The sequence below is a fragment of the Paramisgurnus dabryanus genome, chromosome 16 (genome assembly GCF_030506205.2).
Source record: "Paramisgurnus dabryanus chromosome 16, PD_genome_1.1, whole genome shotgun sequence".
Taxonomy (NCBI): domain Eukaryota; kingdom Metazoa; phylum Chordata; class Actinopteri; order Cypriniformes; family Cobitidae; genus Paramisgurnus; species Paramisgurnus dabryanus.
The window spans coordinates 19,058,269-19,083,379 of record NC_133352.1 but is presented as its reverse complement, the minus strand read 5'-3'; the positions used below and the strand labels follow the sequence as shown (position 1 = coordinate 19,083,379).

General features: G+C 38.1%; 2 protein-coding genes across 4 annotated transcripts; one reads left to right on the top strand and one right to left on the bottom strand.

The window, feature by feature from the left end:
* The first annotated feature begins 6,702 nt into the window (after positions 1-6,702).
* prss23 (serine protease 23) lies at positions 6,703-15,558 on the top strand. 3 transcript variants are annotated; one of them, XM_065271801.1, is made up of 2 exons: positions 6,703-6,890; positions 13,612-15,558. In XM_065271801.1, the coding sequence occupies exons 1-2, from the start codon at positions 6,870-6,872 to the stop codon at positions 14,788-14,790; spliced, it is 1,200 nt and encodes a 399-aa protein (XP_065127873.1). In that variant the 5' UTR covers positions 6,703-6,869; the 3' UTR covers positions 14,791-15,558. The 3 variants fall into 3 exon arrangements, with proteins under 3 accessions (XP_065127873.1, XP_065127875.1, XP_065127874.1); XM_065271803.2 differs by having other exon boundaries at positions 6,703-6,894; XM_065271802.2 differs by lacking the exon at positions 6,703-6,890 and adding an exon at positions 11,552-11,883 and having other exon boundaries at positions 13,616-15,558.
* A 3,310-nt stretch (positions 15,559-18,868) lies between these two features.
* On the bottom strand, positions 18,869-24,479 carry cfl1 (cofilin 1). Its single transcript, XM_065271799.2, has 4 exons — positions 24,323-24,479; positions 20,054-20,352; positions 19,888-19,964; positions 18,869-19,805 (listed from the first exon to the last, which is right to left on the bottom strand). The coding sequence occupies exons 1-4, from the start codon at positions 24,323-24,325 to the stop codon at positions 19,687-19,689; spliced, it is 498 nt and encodes a 165-aa protein (XP_065127871.1). The 5' UTR covers positions 24,326-24,479; the 3' UTR covers positions 18,869-19,686.
* Positions 24,480-25,111: the final 632 nt, after the last annotated feature.

The window sequence follows — 25,111 nt, the reverse complement described above, 5'->3', positions numbered from 1 at the left end:
TAAGATTTTGCGCTCAATCAGACAAAACGGAGAAATAAAAGTTGAACTAGAGGACATGCAGCTGCAAATATCTTTGCATCAACACTGAGACATAACTGAAGTCCTCATGCTATTAATTAAAGAGCAGCTGGGTGGATCTTAAAGTCTGTTTATGGATGGGGCTCCTCTGAATTGAAGTTTTGATACACAAGAGGGTAAAAAAAGTCAATGTTGAACATTTCTTGCATGTCTTTGCATCATGTAACACTTTTGTTGCATAAGGCAATCTGGATTGTGTACCTGTTCGTGTTGATGTGATTAATGATATATGAGGCATTGAAAAAGAAAGGTTTGTGACTTGGATACAGTTAAGATGTCACATGAACACATTTACAGTGTATAGAGAAACTCCTCACTTCAGCTGTGAAATATTGGAAAGATCCAAAGTTTCTTTTTGTAAGTGTATCGAGTCCATTCTTTATGTTGTGAATAAAACACAGAGCTGCTGTCAAATATGTTCTGATTAGATTAAGACAAAGATGAGTGTTTGGTTTTGTTGCTGATACAGACCTGCTGTCACTAACAGTTCTTTTATAGCACGGTTGCTGTGTTTTTGTAATCTCAGTTAGATTCCTGCTGTCATAGACAGAAATGATGTTTTTCCCTAATGTTATTTTTGGCCAGATACTAAATGTTTGAGACTGTAGACATTTCTTCTGCTATGCTGACATGTATTCACAGTTATGATGAGCCTGGTCTTGCTGGTGCTAATGCCCCAAAGGTGTGATGCTTGCTGTACAGCAATGGAATCCAAATCAGAGGTAAAGATAGAAATAAAAATTCGTGTCAGGACAGTGGTCTGTTAGACCAAATGAAATTCTAAATGTGACATTTTCAGAAATGTTTGCATATGATTATGTGGGACCCTGAATGGGGCTAAAGTCTTATAATGATGATATTTGTAGCATCAAAGTTTGATTTTAATTTTTTTTCCAATCTTTGACACGACCTTACTCAGTCAATATTAAAGGGGACATATCATGAACAACTATTTTGTCTGTTAAAGTGCTATAATTGGGTCCCCAGTGTTCTATCAACCTAGAAAATGTGAAAAAGATCAACTCAGTAACTTAGTTTTGGTAAACCATTCTTGGCAAGCATGTGAAAAAATAGGTAAATGAAATTTGGCTCCCCTTGTGATGTCAGAAGGGGATAATACCGCCCCTTAATCTGCAATATCCAACCACGGCACTGACATTTAATGGAGAGATTAGATCATTTGCATTTAAAACCCAAAACGGTACATTTTTTTCACACCTATAAAGTGTCAATTGTAACATGTTATAATAAATTATCTATATGGTATTTTGAGCTAGAACTTCACATACGCACTCTGGGGACACCAAAGATTTATTTGACATCTTATTTATTTGAACAGATTTATTTGAACAGATCCAGATTCAGCCCTCTATCTATCGATCTTGAAGCCAGTTCTCATCAGCGACCATAAACGTCAAATCTCACGTTCGTTATTAATTTACATTTAAATATTGTGCATCAACAAGCTTTACGAAACATTGCTTTATGGCATGGATATCAAATGCTCATTGGCTTTTGCATGCTATAATAATCCACTTTTACAAGGTGTTTGGACATAAATGTGTGTTGGCAGTGTGTGAAAGCAACAACCCTACAATGAAAAAAAAACCACCATTTCCTTCTTTATTAATACCCAATAAACCAAAGCAGGCTTATTAGACATGCTGTTTTGATTCTCTTGTTAATGTGACATCACACTGATAAAGCCCCCACGCCCACTGACTGCTTAACTTGACCCAAAAGCTTTTCTAAATGTGTTTGTTAGCATGTTGTAGTGCTAATGCGGTATTGTCTCAGACTGTATTCACAAGAATTATAACTATTATTTACCAAAAGTGCTCACTGGCTGAATCCGAAATCGCATACTTAATGTGTAGGTACTGAATTTCATTGGGTACCTACTTAACGTGCGCTAAGGCAGTATGTACGTTCGCGTTAAGTATGTACAGCATTCGCCATGTTGACGTTATCATGTGACATATGACGTAGTAGACTTGTTCGAGTTCATGCGGAACCACAAGAACCGACAGGAGATTTACATCACAATACCGCGAGAGCAACTGGAAATCAGACTTCTTCGTATGATTTCTGGAATCGCTCTCACGGTACTTTGATGGTATCCAGCTGTTGGTTCTTACAGCGGTGCATAAACTCGAACAAACCTAATAACAGCCATGAAAACGTATGCGTGTGTATGAGGGACAGGTGCACTAACACCTGATTGCATCAGTTACTTGATCTGTAACAGTGTTACAGATATATTACACATTATTTTGTAGTGGACAAAATAAGTAAAACAAGCAGATTGTAATTTAATATCTATTGTCAGATGACAGCTGTGCTTGAATACAAACTAGACAATGCAGGCAATGTGATTATATACATTTTAGTGAAGCAATCTCTTGTATTTACTTAAAACAACAGGAAACATGAATAAAAAATGAATGAATTAAACCATCACAATAAATGAAAACGTATAGAAGTGAATCCCATATGAAACAAAACTTTATTCAAATGTATTTTTCTAACAAACCATCACATATTTACTGTCATCTCAACACAGCTGTGACAATTCTACAGCTTTATTTTCATGAATCAGCTGAGCACTTTGTGGTATATCCAGGGTCTGTGCGTGAAGTCTGGGTGCTGAGGAACAGACCTGTGTAACGTATCAAAATCACCCGGTTGGTCTCCGGTCGATTGCTTTGCTTTCCCGTGGCATCATGGGAAAGCTGGGATAGTGTCCATCCGATGCACGCTTCAGAATCGGGGCGACTCAGTAGGGCATCCGGGGATTTTTCGCCTACTGATTTTATGGATACTGAGGATTCGGACATACTACTCTGTTCACGTGCTGTTTCCCCTACTACATTTTCAGTAAGTAGGCGGTTTCGGACAATACTTAAGTACACGTTCCTCTGAATCTCGCGAGAAATAGTCCAAAATCCCGCTAATTCTCGCCTACCCTTTTACGTATACTGAGGTTTCGGACATACTATTCGTTCGCCTACTGCTTTTTGCCTACTATATAGTATGGCAGTATGCGATTTCGGATTCAGCCACTGTCTGGTGGTAAGGGAGTGGGGGCAGTTGCTCATTTGCATTTAAAGGTACAGACATGAAAACAGTTTTTGCTCCCACCCAAATAGGGGCATGTTTGACATGCTATGATAAATAATCTGTGGGGTATTTTGAACTGAAACATCATAGACACATTCTAGGCACCTGAGACTTATATTACATCTTGTAAAAATGGGTATATGTGCCCTTTAATAGCCTACTAAATATTAGTGTTTTTTTTAAAGATATTTAGTTGCTTTTTGTTTATGTATTTGTAGTGTAGCTAATGACATTATCTATAGCAGTGGTTCTCAAACTTTTTTCGTGTGCGGTAGTCCCTTGTGTACGGTTTATTCCTTCGCGGTCCCCCCAGAGAAAATGTATGAGAAAAACTGTTCTAAAATGTACGATTTTAATTAAACAAAACATATTTAGTTATTCAAAGTAGTGCTGTTAGTTAGAAGCCTTATTTTTTTAGGTTTAATTACACAGAATTCATGATAAAGAATGTATTTTATAAAATTTCATAAAACTGGAGCCCCCCTGGCACCCCCAGTTTGAGAACCACTGATCTATAGAGTATCTTGAATACAGTTTATTTTGTGTATGTAGTGGTTTCAAAGTAGCTTCCCAAACACTGGAGATTAATAAAACATAATCTTCAAAATGCAATCTGTGATACAAGAATATAATCTATGACCTGTATTTAATCATCAGTTGTGTGACCCAGTCTGGTTGTTATTTATTCACTAACTTATGGTAGTTTGGTTGAGATTCGCTGGAGGTTATAAGATGATTTAGTGCTCAGTGTCCTGCACTCTCGGGGTCTTTAAAGTCTGTCCTCCTTAAGTGAAGGAGATATAATGCAGTAATAAGAGTACTCTGCCAAAACCTCAGTGAATTCCAGATCAAGGAAAGAATTCAGCAGGAAGAGAAGCCACATTTTCCTCTCTTTTTCTACTCAACATTTTTTCCCTCTCTCTCTCCCAAAATAAAAAAACATGGAAAATATCCTCTCTGTTCCATATGATTCTCTATTTTCCCCTGTATCACAGTTTTGGCAAAAATGAGTGATTCAAATGCTTCAGACTGGAGGAAAACATCACAGTAGTAAATTGTTTCGTGCTTATCTCTGCTAGCCAATAAAAGTGAATTGAATTAAGTATTTACGTATAATGTTTTTTAATCTGTTTGAAAAGCACTGTCATTACAACTGTAAGGAAATGCTTTGTTTTGATATAATTTGTCAAAGGGGAAATGTCTCTTTATCAAAAACATAATGCAGACTGCTGTTTGTTTGGCTTGTGAAATATGTCTGATAATTAGTTTAAGCTGTACTGAAGGAGAACTATAGATGTGCAGATGACTGACATGCACCGGGAGAATCAAATGTCTGTGTTGGATCAGAAATCACATTTTGAAACACAAAAGACGAAGGGCTCTTTGTACTGGGCTCGCTAATGTCTGAGCTCATATTTCTATTCAGTTTCTCATTCTGAATCATTTTGGCAGCTTAGGAAATAATAAGGTATTTTAGTATTATATAAGCAGCCGCCTCGACACAGATTTAATAAAGTGAGTAGCCATGTTTTTCTTCCAAAGATAGAGTCATCCTGGCAACCCAACGTGTAAAGCTCACCTGTGCTTACAAAGCAAATACGCATGGGAGAGCCAAAAAAACTCTAAGGGGTTCACATCGAGATCCACCATAAATATTTGGGATTGTTTATAGTGAGGCTTACAGCAAGTTCTTTACTGTTTTTTCACTTGTATTTCTGCTGTAATTTATTTATCTGTCATAACTGGACAAAAGTTGAGACAACTTTTCATTCTTCCTTATTGTGATCACTGGAGTGTTGTATTAAAGCTGTAAACTCAATTAAATGCTTTTCTATATATGTTACCCCGGATCACAAAACAATATTTGTAGCAAAAGCCGAAATACATTGTATGGATCAAAATTATTGATATATTTTTTTATGCCAAAAATCATCAGGATATTATGTAAAGATCATGTTCTATGTAGATATTTTGTACATTTTCTACCGTAAATAAATCAAAACTTTTATTTTTGTGAGTGGATGCAGTGCTAAGGACTTCATTTGGACAACTTTAAAGTTTTTTTTATCAATATTTAACATTTTTGGAAACCCTCAGATTCCAGATTTTCAAATAGGCCTAGTTGTATCTAGGCCAAATATTGTCCAAACCATATATCAATGGAAAGCTTAATTATTTAGTATTTCACAATTGACCCTTATGTCTGGTTTTGTGCTCAAGGGTCACATATTATCATCAGATCATTTTAAAGGTGATCAAGAGAGAAATAATTTATAATAGAGACCTGGGATGTTTGATCATTTTGTGAGGTTTGAACACTTTACAGGATACAAATCTAACTTAAGTAACATAATTTTGCATTATATTACTCTACTGTCCATCACCTATTAATTTTATTTTATATTTAAGTTTTAGGGGTATATCATTGTGTTAATGTACATTTTGCATGAATAATTGATCTCTGGGCATTGAAAATCTGTGACCTCAACCAAGTGCAAAACTATTATCCCAAATCTGTGCATTAATCTGCCATCATTATAAAGTTCTGTTTGCTCAGCTGTTCTGGCAGCCCTTTCCCCCGATCCTCCCCGAAATCTCATTGTTCTGACATAAAACCTCTCAGTGTTGCAATGCAACATTAATGTTCAAGCTCAAAATGACTTGAAAACACCAAGCCTCAGTTCAATGGCTGACGTGGAGCTCTTTCAAATGGCCATTACTTTCAGTATGGTCAGGCATGCAGATGAGTGTTGGACTGTGTCTGTGGTAACATCTGCAGAGCAGTCACATTATATGCTCACAACAGCAGCTGTGTCTGTCTGCTAGTCCTGACAATACACGCAGACCATTGCTCTGACCATATAACATGGACAACCCATTTACTTAACTCCCTTCAGATGCAAATCCAGCTTGATTTTCATCTGAAACGATCTCTTGTACATATTTTTAATTTGTTTTCAGTGTTTCTGTATCATCTGGTGGAGTATGGAGCTAGGTTATGGGAATAATGCTCATGGGATATAGGGATTGATACACTCCAAATTTAAAGAACTTTGGCATTAATAATTTATTAATAATCAAACTTTGATGCTTCTAATCTCATAATTATATTATGACAATTTAGCCTGGATTTCACAGACAGGGTCACATAAAAAAACATTTGTTTTTTTCTTTAAGAAACCTTTTAAATGTTTTTTTACTCTTTTTAAGTGTGGTAAGACAAGCAAAGGATAACCAGCAGTTATACAAGATGATCATGAGTTTGATAAATTATGTACTAAATTTATTTTTCTTCATATAAAACATACATGGTGTAAGGCAGATTCTCCATGCCTTCTGAAATCATGTGATCACTTTATGAGAAGCAGACCAAAATGTCTGTATCAAGTGACCAAATGTGACATGGCAAGTATAAATATGCTCAACTGTAAATGAGACGTAAGACCTTTAGCAGAACCTTACGCAACAAATTAAAATGTGGTTTGTTCATTACACAGAGCCACCGTTTACATTTGGTAGAGGAAATAAAATCATGTGGGCTTGGAATGACTTGGGATGAACGAACGATGACAAAATTGGTATTTTTGGCTGACCTATTCCTTTAATCACTTAAAATGTGTTTTTTGTATTTTACAGCTACTGTAATGGGAAAAATACACATGTAGGATGGCATGAAACGCTTTCTGCAGCAGGTTGGTGAGTAAAACAGTTGGCTTTCCAATTCACAATATTTTTTTCCAACTTGGTAATTTTCTAAATATCCAGCCTGTGAGCACAATAAATGTGGTTTTGTTAATCTTCTCTTGCTTTTGTTTCTAACTGAACAAATTAAAACACATCATTCCCACTTTTCCTTTGTAATATAAAAGTCTGGACTTCATTGCGAGACATATGAGCTAAGATGGTCATTATCTTAAATTGCCATCTTCATCTGTAAACTGCACACATATTAGTTTCTCTGAGGATCTTAAATGAGCAAAATAATTCAAAGCAAATCTAGTTTTCTTTTATCCTGAAAACTGAGCTCTGAAACCTGATAGCAGCTTATTATTACAGTGTTCCATAAGGATTAGGAAAACTGCATAACACTTTATTTCAACTAACCAGAGCAACCCGGTACTTGGAGCCAGTATCTTGGTCCGGTTTTACTGCGATAACAATGTTTGCTCTGCGTTCCTCAACGTGTTTCGGCAAACTGTGTTTTTTAGATTTTCTGCTCAGTTCTCTGTGCTGCCAAGTTTATAATGATCTCATACTGTGAGGGAAACAGGGCTGTATTTAGACCTTACTGTAGCTCCTGGGGTGTACAGACAGGCGAGATGAGGAAGCAGAATAAATACTGAGATAAAAGAAAGTTAAAGTAATGAAAAAGCGGTGACATAATAGTCATTGATGTTAAGGTGGACAGTTGTATTATAGGAGCTAAGGGAAGCTGTATAACAGTATAGACGAAACAGAAATGACCAGAAGTGCATTTGTTGCAATGAGGTCAAAATAAAAAGCTTAATGTTAGAAGAGCAAACATTTTCATTTTGTAAAGGTTTATAGTTTTGGGCTCATATAGCTAAACTCTTATAAATGCTGGGCTATTCTTAACCTACTGTTGGATCTTTAATGGAAAAACACAACCATTGCCTTAAAGTATCCCAGAAAATGTTTGTGTTTGACCCAATACTGAGCTGAAAATAACCCAGCATTTTTGTGTAGTGTAGCTAATGGAGGTACTATGTCCCTGCATGTTTCATGCAAAACATTTTAGCCTTTTACTAATTCTTATATAAACACTATAATGCACACTCAAAATTCATATACACACTAAAAAATTTAGGGTTTTTCCAAACCAGTGCCAGGTAAAAAGGGGAGGAACCCAACCCATTGGGTTGTATTTTAACCTACACTCACCTAAAGGATTATTAGGAACACTTGTTCAGTTTCTCATTAATGCATTTATCTAACCATCAATCACATGGCAGTTGCTTCAATGCATTTAGGGGTGTGGTCCTTGTCAAGACAATCTCCTGAACTCCAAACTGAATGTCAGAATGGAAAAGAAAGGTGATTTAAGCAATTTTGAGCGTGGCATGGTTGTTGGTGCCAGACGGGCCGGTCTGAGTATTTCACAATCTGCTCAGTTACTGGGATTTTGACGCATAACCATTTCTAGGGTTTGCAAACAATGGTGTGAAAAGGGAAAAACATCCAGTATGCGGCAGTCCTGTGGGCGAAAATGCTTTGTTGATGCTAGAGGTCAGAGGAGAATGGGCGACTGATTCAAGCTGATAGAAGAGCAACTTTGACTGAAATAACCACTCGTTGCAACCGAGGTACGCAGTAAAGCATTTGTGAAGTCACAACCCTGAGGCAGATGGGCCACAACAGCAGAAGACCCCACCGGGTACCACTCATCTCCACTACAAATAGGAAAAACAGGCTACAATTTGCACAAGCTCACCAAAATTGGACAGTTGAAGACTGTGGTCTAATGAGTCTCGAGTTCTGATGGTAAAGTGAGAATTTGGCGTAAACAGAACGAGAACATGGTTCCATCATGCCTTGTTACCACTGTGCAGGCTGCTGGTGGTGTAATGGTGTGGGGATGTTTTCTTGGCACTTTAGGCCCCTTAGTGCCAACAGGGCATCGTTTAAATGCCACGGCCTATCTGAACATTGTTTCTGACCATGTCCATCCCTTTATGACCACCATGTACCCATCCTCTGATGGCTACTTTAAGCAGGATAACGCACCATGTCACAAAGCTTGAATAATTTCAAATTGGATTCTTGAACATGACAATGAGTTCACTGTACTAAATTGGCCCCCACAGTCACCAGATCTCAACCCAATAGAGCATCTTTGGGATGTGGTGGAACGGGAGCTTCGTGCCCTGGAAGTGCATCCCACAAATCTCCATCAACTGCAAGATGCTATCCTATCAACATTTCTAAAGAATGCTTTCAGCACCTTGTTGAATCAATGCCATGTAGAATTAAGGCAGTTCTGAAGGTGAAAGGGGCCCAAACACAGTATTAGTATGGTGTTCCTAATAATCCTTTAGGTGAGTGTATGTTGGGTTAAATTAAATTTAAACATTTTGTGGGTTAATTACATCCAGTGGCTGGGTTTTAGAGTACATTAGAGGCATATAAACGCTGTGTGATTGCTGTGGAAATCAATCAAGCACAATAGCCATTGTTATGAAAAGCTTTTACACTGTTGTGGGTCCAAATCTCCGAGTCGAACCAGGGGCCAATTAATGGATTAAAGATTACAGAGGGACAGCTCTGATCTTGTTAACAATGCTTATTTGCTTGGCTGGCTAATGTACGCTGATCCTGACTGTAATGTGATTTAGGGGCTTGAAGCGAGCTGTACTTCTGAGCTGCACGCTGCAGTGGATTTTATGTGTGAACCACACCTGTGTATGTAAGACAAAGTTCATACATGCATTCACGGTTCATTTACAAAGGAGTGCACTGAATAGGTCTGGGTCTTTATGGGAAGAAAGCATGACCCACTAAAAGAGTATGTTATTGAATACTCTTCAAGCTATTGTGTCTTCTCAGCTTACACTGAAGGACAAAAAGTCTGCTATCATCTGTCCTGCCATACACATTATCTGCTAACGCTGGGTCACTTGGTACATATTATAGGTGGAAATGTCAGTTTTGCTCTGCCTCGCTTTAACTCAAGCGTTTCAATGGAAATTTAACATGGCACTCCAGCACCAACACACCCGTGCCACAATATCCCCAAGCATCTGTTTCAGCGGCTTTGAATCGAAGCATTGTATCGTAACAGCAGCATACTGTATATGTGTGAAAAACATGCACATTTTTAAGTATCTCGACAGATGTTGGCTGCTGTAGTGTTTTTTGTAGGTGAAACTGTCCAAAAACAAGAGTTTCAAAGTCTCTCCAATGGCAAATTTTCTAGTGTTGATGTAAAAAAGAGGCTCAAAAGAAGAGAAGACAGGAATCAGTTGTTCTGAAAATAGACACCCTTGTGAATAAAGACAAGGCCAAAGAGTCACAGGACCTGAGCTGGAGCAGGAGGTGATAAAAGATCTGCTCTGGAGGAATGGGCACACTTTCAAGGGCCCTTCTCATGGTGAAGCCCCGACCATAAGGCATGAAGCCAGGACAGGTCAAGAACAAGAGTCGTACTGTAAAGAGATCTGGGGATTGTCCAAAGTAGCAGATTCCTGTCGAGTGAATGATCTTTGGGATGAATTTAGACCGTCCTGACTCCCTTATCACTAACTGTGAAGGAGGAACACTGCAAATATCATTGACTTGTGAGTTAGAAACGATATCCACTCTAGTCTCCGGTGGCTTATGATGTTAAATAAGATATATGTCTGGAATCGGCTGAAAGAAAGGAGGCAGGAAACTGACAATGAGTACAGCATGTCTTTGCCAACACACATCAACAGAATCTCGCTCACCCACCGTGACACCGCATGTAGTAAATGATACTATCAACGAACAGTGTTTTACTGCGGTATTAGACATTTACACTCCTACAAGACAAAACACACCATATTAAAATGAGGGGTCGGTTCACAGCCCTATAGGGATTCATGGGAATTGATTTGCGTTCATTTATTTTGAAAATAAAGCAGTTGTAATAAACCAACTTTGATGAATATATCAACTCTTTGTCAGGCACTTTTGAATTAACAAAACAATGCACAAATTGCATTCGTAAGCTGTACAAAAGTATCGTTTTATGTATATCCTCAGAGTGCGAGACGTCCAAAGAAAGAAGGAAAGTGTGAAAGTGTTCTGGGCAGGTTTGGGCAAGTGGTGTGAGCGTCTGAGGAAGATCAAGGTCAGAAGGTCATATTCAAGCCCACACTATAGTTCAAGACGCCATCACAATTGCAACACACCCAAGTATGTCTGGAATGTGTCCTGCCATAAGACCAACCTAGAAACAATCGGTCATCTTAACCCATTACAAGTACGTTCAGTCACGCCTAAAGGTAGATTTACAGAGTCGAAATATTGCACAGGTAAAGACAAATAGGTTTACAAGCTAAAACCGGGTTACCAAAAGATCTGTACAAGTGTTTTACTTATTTAAGTGCCATAATACATCTAATGTAATTTAATTGTATTGGAAAGGAATCTATATCCTCGAGACATGTTTGCATTGACTCGCGCCACTTTTTTGACAGTTTAATAGCATCTGCAAGAATCATATTATTGAATTAAGTGTGTGCCAGGACATGCCCAAAGAAAAGCTGTTGGCAAACTGATTTGTTTGTTGGAGTTGGAAAAAAGAAGGCAGTACTGTACAGATGCCAGACTGTACATATATAGATAGATGTTGCCTGTGGATACACCAACCACTAACGGGGCAGCACTAGGACCACGCGGAAAGAAGCAACGTTTCCCTTCAGTTATTTGGCATTGGCGACCCTCAGTTTTGCACTTAAGCAGTCCTCGTTCAGCTGAGAGTAAAAGATGCTGTCTCGTGTTGTGATATACTTGAAGGGGAGTTAACATAAACGCATATAGGCTTATAGGAATTGTGTCGATTTTTGAGGGGACCTGTCACGCGCTCTTCACCAAAGACCTTCGCGGACGAGATGGGAGATAATGGGATGCCCGGCGAAGGAGAGGAAACTGTGATTTGTATTTAAAGAAACCTTCTTCATTATTAACACATCTTAAAGTTAAGTATACCACACTGATTTATTCGGTTTGCACGGTTTGTAGATGTGATTTGGAGTTTTGATTACGGGAACGCGCGCGTAACTGTGGCGCACGTGTCAATCACATTTATTAGGATAATAATAAATATATTTTACAAGGTAAAATAGGGATATATTAAGGATATATTACAAGGTAAAAATACTGAAATTGTGCACGAATACCATTCTTAAAGGAATACTATCCCCTAGTTGCCATTTGCGCAAGTGCACAGGCCAGCTGTTGGTTTGTATAGTAGCAATGGTAAAGTGAGGGAAAGTAAATATGGTTTGTTTTCCTTGCGTTGAACAACTACGAAAGGCGTGAGTAGGGTCGGTTGGACATCCATTCATGATGTTAAAGACAAATGCAGTAGACAAAACCTGTGCTGGGGGTTTTCAGGATTGGTTTCAATAGGTTGCGCGCAAGGAATTCCCCAGGTGTTACGCATGGACGTCCAGATGATAGCAGTCTTTTACTTGCACTAGAGGTACCTTAAATTAATTGAATAGATAAATAGGATAGTTTTTATTAAGGACTTTTTCTGCCATCTCCAAGTCACATAATTGAAAACAATTTTATATATAAAGTTAAATAACTTATACTATTGTAGATTGTTATTGTCATTTTTGTCTGTCATTGGTCGTCCTGACCTACACGCACAGCACGTATAGCAGGTACACAGCAAATACATGCACACTATACAAAAAATGTTTATTACAAAGCTTATCAAGGACGGGTTATTTATTATGTTGACAATATGATAAACTAACCAACTAAACCACACTGGTTACATATGCAGTATTTGTTACTGCAGTATTAAACTTGTCTCATGTAAAGCTTTCGTAAATTGACCAAATTTGGATTAAATTCAATGACCTATTAAATTAATTAAGTCATTGACTGGAAATGCACTACAACTTATTTTTCATTAATATTTTTTCCCTAATTTTAGAATAATAGTAAACTCATCAAAACTATGGAGTGATATAATTTGGGAATTAGAAGATTCAAAGAAGATTTAAAATAAATTAAATGTTATATTTTATCTTTTAAAATAGCCCCCTTTTCTGAGATTTTGTAAAGATATAATTTTTTTTAAGTAACGTCTCACCATGAGATGCTTTTAAAAAAATTATAAAGTTCTGAGCTCTTATTGGCTGCTTTATTTTTCTGTCAAAGTCATGGATTTCAAAAACACAGATCAGAGACCCCATTGACTTCCATAGTAGGAGGAATACTGAAAAAGAATACTGTGGAAGTCAATGGGGCCTCTGATTGGTTTTGTTACAACCATCCCTCAAAATATTTTTCTTTGTGTTCATCAGAACATAAAAAATGTATATGAGGCTTGTAAGATTAAGTAAATAATGACCGAATTTTCATTTTTGTGTGAACTGTCCCTTTAAGACAGGGGTGGGGAACCCCGGTCCTGGAAGGCCACTGTCCTGCAGAGTTTAGTTCCAACCCTAATTAAACATACACCCGAAAAATCCTATTAAAGTCTTCAGGATTGCTTGGAAATGAAATTCAGGTGTGTTTGATTAGGGTTGGAACTAAACTCTGCAGGACAGTGGCCCTCCAGGACCCAGGGTTCCCCACTCTTGCTTTAAGATCACGAGGAACATTTCTGTCAGGTGACCGTAAACATTTGGTGTATCTACATAAAGTACAAGTCAGTTTAATTTCATATGTACATTTTTTTTTTTTGCGTAGGTAGTGCACATCTCAGCCATGGTGCCTAATCGGAGATTGGGTCTGGCCCATCCTTGTTGTATTAGTCTGCTTTTCTTACTTCTGCTGCCCAGCTCAGTTTCAGTAAGAGAACCTCCTCACCATCCTCACGCCCATCTCCCCTCGGTGATACCTCACGCCACCCTACCGCTGTCGCGCTCCCACTTCAGCGCCAAAGCTCAGCTGGATCTCACAACTCACTGCAATGAGAGCTGCTACCATAAAAGAGAAGACACAGCTAAAGAGCAACTAACAGAGCAACTAGCCTTCGAAACGCTTTATGCGGACGGCTCCCGTACCTTAACCACTGTTGACTTGGCTGAAAGTGAAAATGACAGCCCTGTTAGCGCTGAACTTCCTTTCGGGCCACCCAAAGTTACAGGCCCACGACGTAAGCGGCTAAAACGGCAGATCTATGGTTCCGATGGACGCTTTAATATTCGCGGTGACCACTTCCTGCTGGACTATCCGTTCTCCACGGCCGTTCGCATCTCGACCGGTTGCACTGGAGTTCTGGTTTCTCGCCAGCACGTCCTAACTGCGGCCCACTGCGTGCATGATGGGAAGGATTACGTTAAAGGAGCAAGAAAACTAAGGGTGGGCTTTTTAATCCCTCCTTTCTTAAACAACACGAGGTCAGGTCAGGCTCCTGTGAAGAAACCTTTGGTGCGCTGGGTAAGAGTGAAACGGACCCGGGTGCCTAAAGGTTGGATTCAAGGCCCACCAGAGGTCAGCATGGATTTTGACTATGCGCTTCTAGAGTTGCGTTGGCCTCACAAGCGGCCTTTCATGCGATTGGCTGTGGCACCCTCCTCAGACGATTTGGCTGGTAAACGCATCCACTTCTCTGGATTTGATAGCGACCGGCCCGGAGAGCTCGTGTACCGCTTTTGTCCAGTGGAGGATGAGTCCAACGATCTAATCTACCAGCACTGCGACGCTCGACCGGGTGCAAGTGGATCTGGCGTTTACGGTCGCTTGTGGGATAACACTTTAGACCGATGGGAGCGTAAAGTCATCGGGGTCTTCTCCGGACACCAGTGGCTGGAAATCAACGGCGAGAATCGTGACTACAATGTGGCTGTTCGCTTTACGCCGCTTAAGTTTGCTCAGATCTGTTACTGGGTTCATGGAAATAAGGTTGATTGTAGTCAGGACTGAATGATTCAGATGAGGACAGAAAGACTGAGAACGGTACATGAATGGACAAAATATGACGTACCTGATTTTTGTAACCTGCACTTTACGGTCAGTCTTTGTATTGGGTGTGGCTACTGAATTTGATACGAGTGCATTGCTTGTAGATCACTACCCACAGGTTTTTTTCACATGGGCTGAGCTGGAACTATTTAACCACTATCTGTACTTTTTCATCAGTATGCTGCCAATGATACACACAGTTTTAAACTCCAGGCCAACAAACAGTAGATTTATCTCAACAGCCTTGCTTTGCTTAAGTTACACATTACTGCCTCTTACTGTTTGCACTTTTAAAGCTTAGATCTAGGATGGAGCTAGGTTACATAAGTCTGGGATACTTACCATCTCATCTCATCATGACTAATCCTTTGGTCTTTGTTTTTGTTAACACAAGAGTAACATAGAAAAGAGTCAAAAGGGGTTAAACTTCCTGCCTGTCTTCTACTGAACATCTGTTTGGTCTCTTGAATATATATTATGTTTGGATGCAAAATAACATCAGATGATCGACTTCAATACAAACAATGTAATCTGTAATCGATCCATGACTATATTTTAGTCTTTGACAGTTGCAAATCAACTCAAAACAATTACAATATCTACTGGGAAATCTCCACCCCTTTTCTTTCTTTTGAATGCACGTTTACTAAGAAAAAGGTTGTGGGGTAAATGTTAAATATATTTCTATTTTATAGAAGCTTTTATTTTAATAAACTAAACATGTCTGTTGTTTCAGTGTCTTTTTTAGAGGTCCTGAAGCAGATATGCAGTTATATATTAGCAGTAATTATGGTGTATATGACATTAAATATCCTTCATATACCCAGGTAAAATAAAAAATACTTCAATGTTTTAAATATATACTTAGATAATTTTAGTACATTTTTTTGTGCTAAATAATAGTGTACAACTAAATTATAGGCTACACTACAAAAATATACTAATTAAAAAATATAGTTCTACTACTAGTACCTTATGGCAAAAAGTACACTAAATACAAGTAATACTTAAATTAATTTTTAATGTATTGAAATAAATGCTGTCTCAAAATTGCACAGTACATTTAGATGTTCTTGGGCCGGTTTCCCGGACAGGGCTTATTTGAAGCCATCTTGCCCTGACATATTTTAACATATATCAGTGCTATTGTTTTATCTCAAGAAGCAGACCAGTATGGCTGGGTATCGATTCAGAAGTTCCACAATGATTTGGTTTTGATTAATACGCTATCGGAACGATTCGGTTTTGGTTCTTGGACCGATTTTTCTTGGTTCAACTCAATGAATATAGATTTAATACAAATACTTTATTTATAAAAAACAGTGAACATAAGTTTACAAGTGGGTAATTAATAAAAAGAAATTAAGAGCCACCACCCTGTATATTACACCTTTTTATTTTAGGTACACTTGGGTAGATTAAAACAGAACCCATCTCTAATTTTCAAATGCATACAATTATGTTAAATACAATACAATTTTGATGCAAGATGAAAAATGTATGCTGAAAAAAAGGCAAAACAGTCACATTCCATGATCAAACAGGATCAGGTCATTTCATAATTGATTTGTGGCCACGTTTAAAACAAGCGATTAATCAAAAAGATTTTTGGCCCAGCCCTACACACCAGTAGTGATTTTTGTAAGTTAAAAACAGCTAAAACGTCCTAGTTTAACAAGGGCCTAGTCCTCTCTTAATCTAAACTCGAGTTAATCTTAAGTACTTAAGGTTACTTTTGTAAGTAAGTACAACATTTGTGCATTTAATAAGTGTATTAAAAGTGTATTTTAGTGTAGTTTTTCACCTGGGTAACAATTTTACAGGGGCTGCGATTTAAACTTTGACACCGCAAGAGCTCTGATACCAATTTGCGTTAGGGGCAACTCCACTAAAGGGTATTTTAAAATAAGGTAAAAATCCCAGGTACACATTTACAACCATCAACTTCTTTTCAAATCACACAACCAATTTAATATTAAACTTCAATGTTGCTTATTGTAGATGTACTACAGTACATTTACTACAAAGATGTCTAGCTTAGTTTGTTGTTGTCAGCTGCAACAGCTATTGAATCCTTTAAACGTCTGGGGGTCTGCTAAATTACAATCTGTTGAATAAAGTACTAAATACTAAACAGGTCCAAATTGTTCCTCAGGTTTTATATATGAATCTCTACTGCCATCAGCTGGTATATAACAGTACAGCTTTCATTGACTATTACACAACATGGCCGTTTCTTACCTTTCATCAGTGCTTGACACACCACGTCAAAGAAATGTGTACAATTTAGTCCTCTTGTGTAATGTTAATGTTACTATGCTCTACAAAATGTTTTAATAGTTCAGTTACTCAGTCTGCATGACTGTAACCTAAACACATTTTGACAAGCGTTCACCATCATCATCGACTGAAACCAAACGGGTAACCTACGATCCACTGCATTCAACACACTACAGTGTTCGTGACGTGTCGTGACGACATTTGTAGTAAACTTTGATACAAACATTTCGCTTACTCATTGTGTGTTGGTACTGGTGGACACGAAGAAACCGGTATATTTAAGTAAATATGAAGAGCTGAGGTGTTTTCTTGTAAATGAGCATTTTTATCACCCTGATATGTTTATGTTCAGAAATTCAGTTTAATTGCAACGAAAAGTTTATTAGTCCTTAATTGAAATGCCTTACTTTTAAAAATGAAATTTAAATGTTATTTAAATCTGTCTTTTGCCGCAAAAAATATCCACTTTAGTCACTTTTCACTGTCCTTTCTGAATAAAGGCTAAAAAAACATTTGGTTTGCATTTATTTGTAAGTGAATATTGCAAACAAAGGGATAGTTCAGCCAAAAATAAAAATTCTGTCTATTTTCTCTCTCACACATGTTGTTACAAACCTGTATACATTTCTTTGTTCTGATGAACATGAATGAAGATATTTTAAGAATGTTTGTAACCAAACCAATCATGAGCCCCATTCACTTCCATAATAGGGAAAAATTAATACTGTGGAAGTGAATGTGGCTCATGAACGGTTTGGTCACAAACATTCATTAAAATATCGTCATTCGTGTTCATCAGAACAAAGAAATGTATACAGGTTGGTAATAACATGAGAGTGAGTACATTTCATTTTTGGGGGAACTATGCCTTAAATTAGGGTTCCCACACCTAGGCTTAGTTAACTTCAGGTCCAATACCCTCAAATTCAAGGACTAAATGTGGGGAAAGATTTCAAGTGAGAGCAAGGTTACATCGTGTAACCTTTTAAGATACAGTTACAGTTCCCTTTTGAGGGAACTTGCGCTGCGTCACTGCAGTGACACTTTGGGGACGCCTCCAGGGTGAAGTGGGTCAATGTGTATATCAAATTCAACCAATGGTGAGGCTTAATGACAAAGACAGGGTGATGCTGGAGTCGGGAAATATATCGCTATATGAAATATTGTCAAAGACGGCGTTACAGGGAGGCTGGAAGTATGGCAAGGGAGACGCAGCGTCTCGTTCCATTTTCAGGGAACAAGAGTTACATACGTAACCAGAGACGTTTTTGTGTGTCAAACACAACTATGCAAAAAAAGCATTTTGGTGTGAATCAACATTTACATACAGAAGATATAAGCATTTAAAGCGAACAGTTTAGCACATGTGCTTAAAAAGTCTAGAATTTTTATGATATTATCTTACACTACACAGGGAATAATATGGATTTTTTTAGAAAACTTCTTGCTTTAAATAGTGTCAAGCACTTTCAATCACCTGTATCTATGCATGTATATCTATATATTCATTAACCTCCCAGTGCCTTGAATTTTTTCCCTCAGATTCACAAACTTTCAAGAACCCGTAGGAACCCTGATTAAATGCATTTAACCATGCCGTACCCTTACAAAAGCAGCAAATGCAGAGTATCCACACAATTTTGAGAAATTAAAATATTTAAAACATCAGTATATATGTGGATCAGAAACAAAAAGGCCAATTTAAATCTAAAGCCCAAGAAAATAAGCCAAACATGAAAAAAAACACAGTAAACATGGAGTTGTTTAGTGCTTTTTTATTAGAGATAAGGAGACGATACAAAACATCCACTGACCAATATCCATCAAAGCTCTGTACACAGGCTGCACAAATATATCGCTCCCCATCTAACCTCATCCATGACTCACTCAATCCAATTCATCCACAGACTGCTTACCCTCTAGGTCCCAGATTTTACAGGTTTCAAGGAATGTTTTTTATTTTGACACCAGTGCCATGGTTTTGAATTACATTTGGTAATATATTAACTGGATGGAATTTCATTAAAACAACTTGTGATCTCAAAATAAAACAGGGGGGTAACTGTGTTCCCAGAATGGTCCAATACATTGTGATTTTTTGAAGTCAATTGTTTTGTACTACACCTAGACTCAACGACAGACACATACTTAGAAAAGTCAACTGTAAGTTTGGCAAAAAAAAAAAAAAAAACAACTGTAATTGCAGAACAAACAGTATGTTGCAGGAACAAATAGCTGAATTGTAACGAAAGCCGTCTTACTCCTTTCTTTCAACAATCTAATGGAATTCATACAGAACCAAAACCTGTCCATACACATTTACAGTTATATTACTTTGTTTTTTTAATAATCATCCTTCACTTATGTCTTAAGATCTTTATTCACTTTTGTTCATTTTACGTGTGAACTGGAATGACAGCCTACATATCCTTCAGTATGTGTGGAGTTTGGAAACTGTCACTTTTGCCCAACCCTCCCCACCCACGTTAACCCACCCCGTGGCCCCACAACAGTCGTGCTGACCCATCTGCCCCACCCATGTCGGAATGAACAGCTAACCCCTGAAATGTGTAGCCCTCAATCGCACAGAGGCACCCCCTCGAGAGAAACCACTGACGAGCCGCCAAGCTTCTCGGCAAGGGTCTTTCGGTCCTTGATATCTTCCAAACCGTTCACTTGCCACTCGTGCTTGATGCCTATGAAAAACAAACAAAATGTTACAACTAAACCTTCCCTGCAATTTGATAAGACAAACAAACCATTGATGGACAGCATTACCTGTGAACTTCTTCTTGATGGCATCCTTGGAACTGGCGTAGATCATCTTGCTTTTTAGTGGGGCATTTTCTGGGGCCCTGAACAACATAGAGGACAAGTCAATGCACTCCTATATTTTTCTAGCAGTACAGTAAAACTGAAGCGAACACACAAATCAATAACTTACCAGAAAATAAAAACCAGGTCTTCCTTCTTAGTCTCTTTAGTCTCATATGTGGCATCATACAGAGCATAGCGGCAGTCATTTGGAGGAAGCATTTTGACAAACTTGAGGTAGGGATCTCCTTCATCGCCCTGCAGGATCTCATTGCCCTCCTCCATGATGATCTTCTTTTTGTCGTCGCTCAGGCAGAAGAGAACAGCCTTCTTCCTATTCCTCTTCTCTTCCTCGCAGGCATTAGCCTTGCGGACCTTCATCTCATTGAAGATCGTCAACACACTCTCTTCCACTGTAACTCCGGAGGCCTGCAAGCGCAAATTGCATAAAAAAATAAGGGTCATGTGGACTACTAGTGGTTCCTTTTGAAAATAGGAAAGTGAGCGAATATGAATAGGGTTCTGCAACAAAGTCTTTTCTGTTCTTGTTACAACGACTGCCCTTTTGACAAAAGTAGAATAAACTCAAAACTAGAGCCGAGGGGTTTTGAAATGTAAGAGCTACCGGATATAAGCCACCAGAAACTATGACACATAAGAAACAAGCCTATACTTTTAAAGTACAGAAGACAGGGAATCGAAACTGAAAAGAATTGAAGAATTGAAACTATTATGGAGGGGAAATGATTATACCAGGGATTGGTTTTTAGTAAAAAAAGCAATAGCCAAATAGAGCCAAAATGCTTACCCAAAGCACCAAACAAGCATAAAAATTGGCACTGACGAGTACATGAAACCGTGTAAATTGCCAGTTGGCAGGTGACATTTTATAAACTCTAGGCACAGCCCTAACGGATGTTGTCGACTTCATGCAGTGCTGCACAAAACCATCAGTGATTACTACATCAAGGCATAAGGAAAAAGAGTCGAGAACGATGCTTATGAATCGCTCTCGTGGTACTTCAATGTCATAATTTGGTTGCTCTGTGCAGCTCCACAGGAAGTTGAACTCCACCAAACGGAAAAATGACACACAAATGTTACAAACTCACTGCAGGGCTTGGGGTTTCAATTATGATAAATTATGAGAGATTGGCTTGTATGTAAATAGAGACACATAAGGAGGATGAACTATGAATAGGTGTAAAATAAAAAGATTAACTGCTGGGCCTATCAACATAGCTAACATAATTTTACAACTAACAATAAATATTTTACAGAATTTATTACCCGTTAGAGGATATAAATGTTAATCATTGTCTGTTTAAATTAGTTTATGGGCATTACCTTATGTTTGAATATTAAAATTAAGATTAATATAATCTGTAGAAGTATTATTTATTATCACTTCATGTTAACTAACATAGCTAACTAATGCTAATACATAGTACCTTATTGCATAGTGTTATTTAATAATATAGGTTTTACTAGTGCAGCAGATTATTTCTTGGCCAGTAAAAAATATTTAGATCAAGTCAACGGCCATTGGCAGGTGTGGCGAAAAGTAACCAAAGACAAGATGAGCTGAACAAGGCACAATATTCCCTTTTCAAAGCACCTCATACAAATTGAAGAAAAGTTGGGCACTTCCTCATAAAGCCTGTAAGGAAATCTGCTGTACTGAGGGAACGCTGTACATTTACATAGACTGAAGAGGTATAACAATATTCGCTGAATGTAAGCAGATAACAAAAGCTAGATTCTCCACATAAAACAGGTCAAGTCGAAGACCATTTGAGCCATAGACAGTATATAATTAGTAAAAGGCAGGCATCTACACCGATCCAGTTACTTTCAATCATGGGCAAGGGACAGAATGATTCTTTTGTGAATATCAAACAGTCTGTCACAACAGAACCAGAAGTCTATTCAGGTCTTCTGATTATCATTATAATACACAGACTTCACATTTCTCTATGGAAAATTACCCTAGTGTCATAATACACTGCATATTATACAAATATACTATGTGAAACAAAGAATTACATTATAAAAGAAAGAAAGCCTGTCTATGAAAACTTACATAATTAGTCAATCATTTTTATTCATTTAAATTTTTCTACATTAAATAATAAAGAGCATTCTGTAAGGACAACCGTCATAGCTTTAAAGAGATAGAACACCCAAAAATGAAAAATCTGTCATCATTTACGCTCCTTCATGCTCTTTTAAACCGGTAAAAGTTTCTTTATTGTGTTGAAGACAAAAGAAGATAATTTGATAAATGACGACAAGCACACAGTTGATAGTAGCCTTTGACTTGCATACTAGTATTTGTTTTTCTGAAGTGAAATGACAAATCAACTTTTGATGCACAGGCAAGGTCACAATTAATTAAATTATATACTGCCTATCCAGCTCCCAAATGATCAGAGAATATTATTAAGACACATATAAGCTATAAGTGGACACAAAAAGCAGCATCAGACCCGCATCACTGACAAACAAAAAATGCATGTGTGTGTATGTGATGAAGGGTGGAAGCAGGTATACTTGTGGTGCGAATAGCATTCCAGACCAACAGGAATACGTCAGACTACTCTTTACATAACATGGACAAATATGGAGAAAATGGGCCGCAGAGAAATTATTTTTACGTGGGCATTGAGGTAGTAATAAACATTGCGACAGATACTTAAATTAAAGCCCACTATAGGTTGCTACATTTAAAAATAGCCATTTATTCAAATAATTGCAAATTCTGACGTCTGTAAGCACGTTAACACATGTGTGTTAATCCACAATCTCATGTCATAAAATACCAAAGGCCGAAATAAAGTCCAAAGTGTAAATACAATGGCACGAATACAACGAGTGAATCATCCACGTTCACAGTGAACAGACGTGAAACCAGACAGACGCACAAAAGTATAGGGATACCGGAAATGAAACTTCTTAGCCCTCGGATGCGGTTTTTAAAAAGCTGTTAAAAAAAACCGTGCCTCACAAAAAATGTGTTAACTACACTTGTTGCTCATGACGCTCCATTTTGTTCTCGCCTACTGACGATTAAAATCCTGAGACTGTTCATACCGGAACCGGCATTTCCTTCAGCCTACATACATGTGGTATGACCGAGCTGAACAGCATTTTTCTCCAACAACTTGTCTACAGACATACTTTTGTGAAAATAGCAGCGTCAAAGATAAAAAAAAAACAGCAGAGCCCAGTCTCTTGTACGCAAGATCTACATGCGCTAACTTACCTGCAATAACAAAGGCAAGAGAAACGTCGTGCTTATACACACACGCAACAAAAAACCTGTATTGGTCAAAATGGTCATAATACCAACACTTTGACTGTATCATTAAAAAAACTACGTTAAGAAAACAACGTTAAAACGCATTACGTGACGATTCGTTAGCTAGGTCTAACCAGGAAGAGTCGGCTCGTGCACACACTGCCTGACACGCAAATGCTTAGATAACGGTTTTAAACAGGTTCCTCCTTTCATTGCGCTTATTATTAAAACGTCTCTTCGGAAAACGAGTGCCAAACGATACATATCAATCTAATACATGTTTTTTTTACCGAATTTCCAAATTTTTAAATAACCAAGGCCATCTGTGCATCAAGAATTAGGGTGGGGCCATGATTGCAGTGTCCATGCATGTGTCCTGCCGGACCGCGAAGTTAATACGTTTTCACTGAAATAAGAAATTAATATCGCAGCCTTTGGTATTAAAAGGGCACAGTGGTTTTTACACATGCCCGCAACCTCACTATTGCGGCAGATGTGAGCGATGCTATTTTCATGATGCCGCGATTCAGACAAAGGACAGAGACGGACAAGCAATACATCCGGACGCAAAAACATCGTTTAATACACACACGGCCAGCGGTCAAAGATTTGTTCCCGTCTTTTTTCATTCTCAATCCGATTTAGTAGATTTATAAAGCGATGGGGCCTGCGGTCAGTATGTGACCACAGCACAGAAAGGCCCTTCCTGGGCCTGAGATCACGGAAATAAAGGGGCTGAGCGGCGAAATGGCGCCAGTTGTTTTAGGGCTAAATCTCGATGCATCCGTAAAACTTTAGGCGACGCACAAAGATCAAACAATCTAGAATAATTTCGAGAACAATTATATCCATTTAAAATATGCCACCTTATCCCTGGCATCCGAGCATTTTATCATTTATTGCAACGACCCATTCCACTTGGGTCTGCAGGTTTGGTCAACAGAGCCTTTACATTCAAGAAAGACGTCAGTCGACTACCGGCGATTTTATCATATTTATTCACATAAAAACGAAAAAAAATCTTACAGTCTCGTCACAAAAATGTAACACATGTTGAAATGATGGGCAAATTTTGTAAATATTTAATTGTAGACATACCATAGTTGTATCTCTGTGCTAGTCGGCGTCTGGATAGGAATTGAATGAGCTGTGATGCAGTCCTCCGGTCTCGCACACTTGATACAACGCACGGACGCGCCCTTTTTGCGCGTTGCCGTGAGACAGATGGGAGCGAGCGCCTTATGTCACGCGCTTGTTGGGGTGTTATGGGAACTGGAGTTTTGAAGTCTACATAACGGTGCACATATTATATTAACATAAATTTAATTATGGCAGTATACAGTGCACACACTGATGGTCCCTAAAATGCCCGTTTTTATCGAGTAATTTCAGGTTGCACTTACGTTAAACGACATTATAGTATATATTTGTCATTACATTAACAGACACAATATTGATTTTAATAAACATTTTTAAGAATTTAACAATATACTTTTAAATGTCAATATTTTATACTTATAATCAATATGTAAAATTTATAAAAAAATTATAAACATATGTTTACAAACACACATATTAATTCAAAAACCGAGTCATTTAAATGACTACTTCAATGCCATGTGCGAATAAACAGGTTGGGGAAATTATTTTAGGGTAGCATAAAAATGACATATCTTTGTAAAAACAAACCTGCTTATAATTTTATTAAAAACATATCACACCGGGTGCAATATTAGTGATTCTCAAGGCACGATGCTCTCCATACTCTCTAACCCTTTGTGTGGTCTCTGCCCCTTTTTAAGGTTCGCTTAACTCGCTTCCAAATATGGAAGCAAATGGTGACATTCGTGAGCGCGCATCAGTCGAAGCCGCGCACATCAGGCGGTT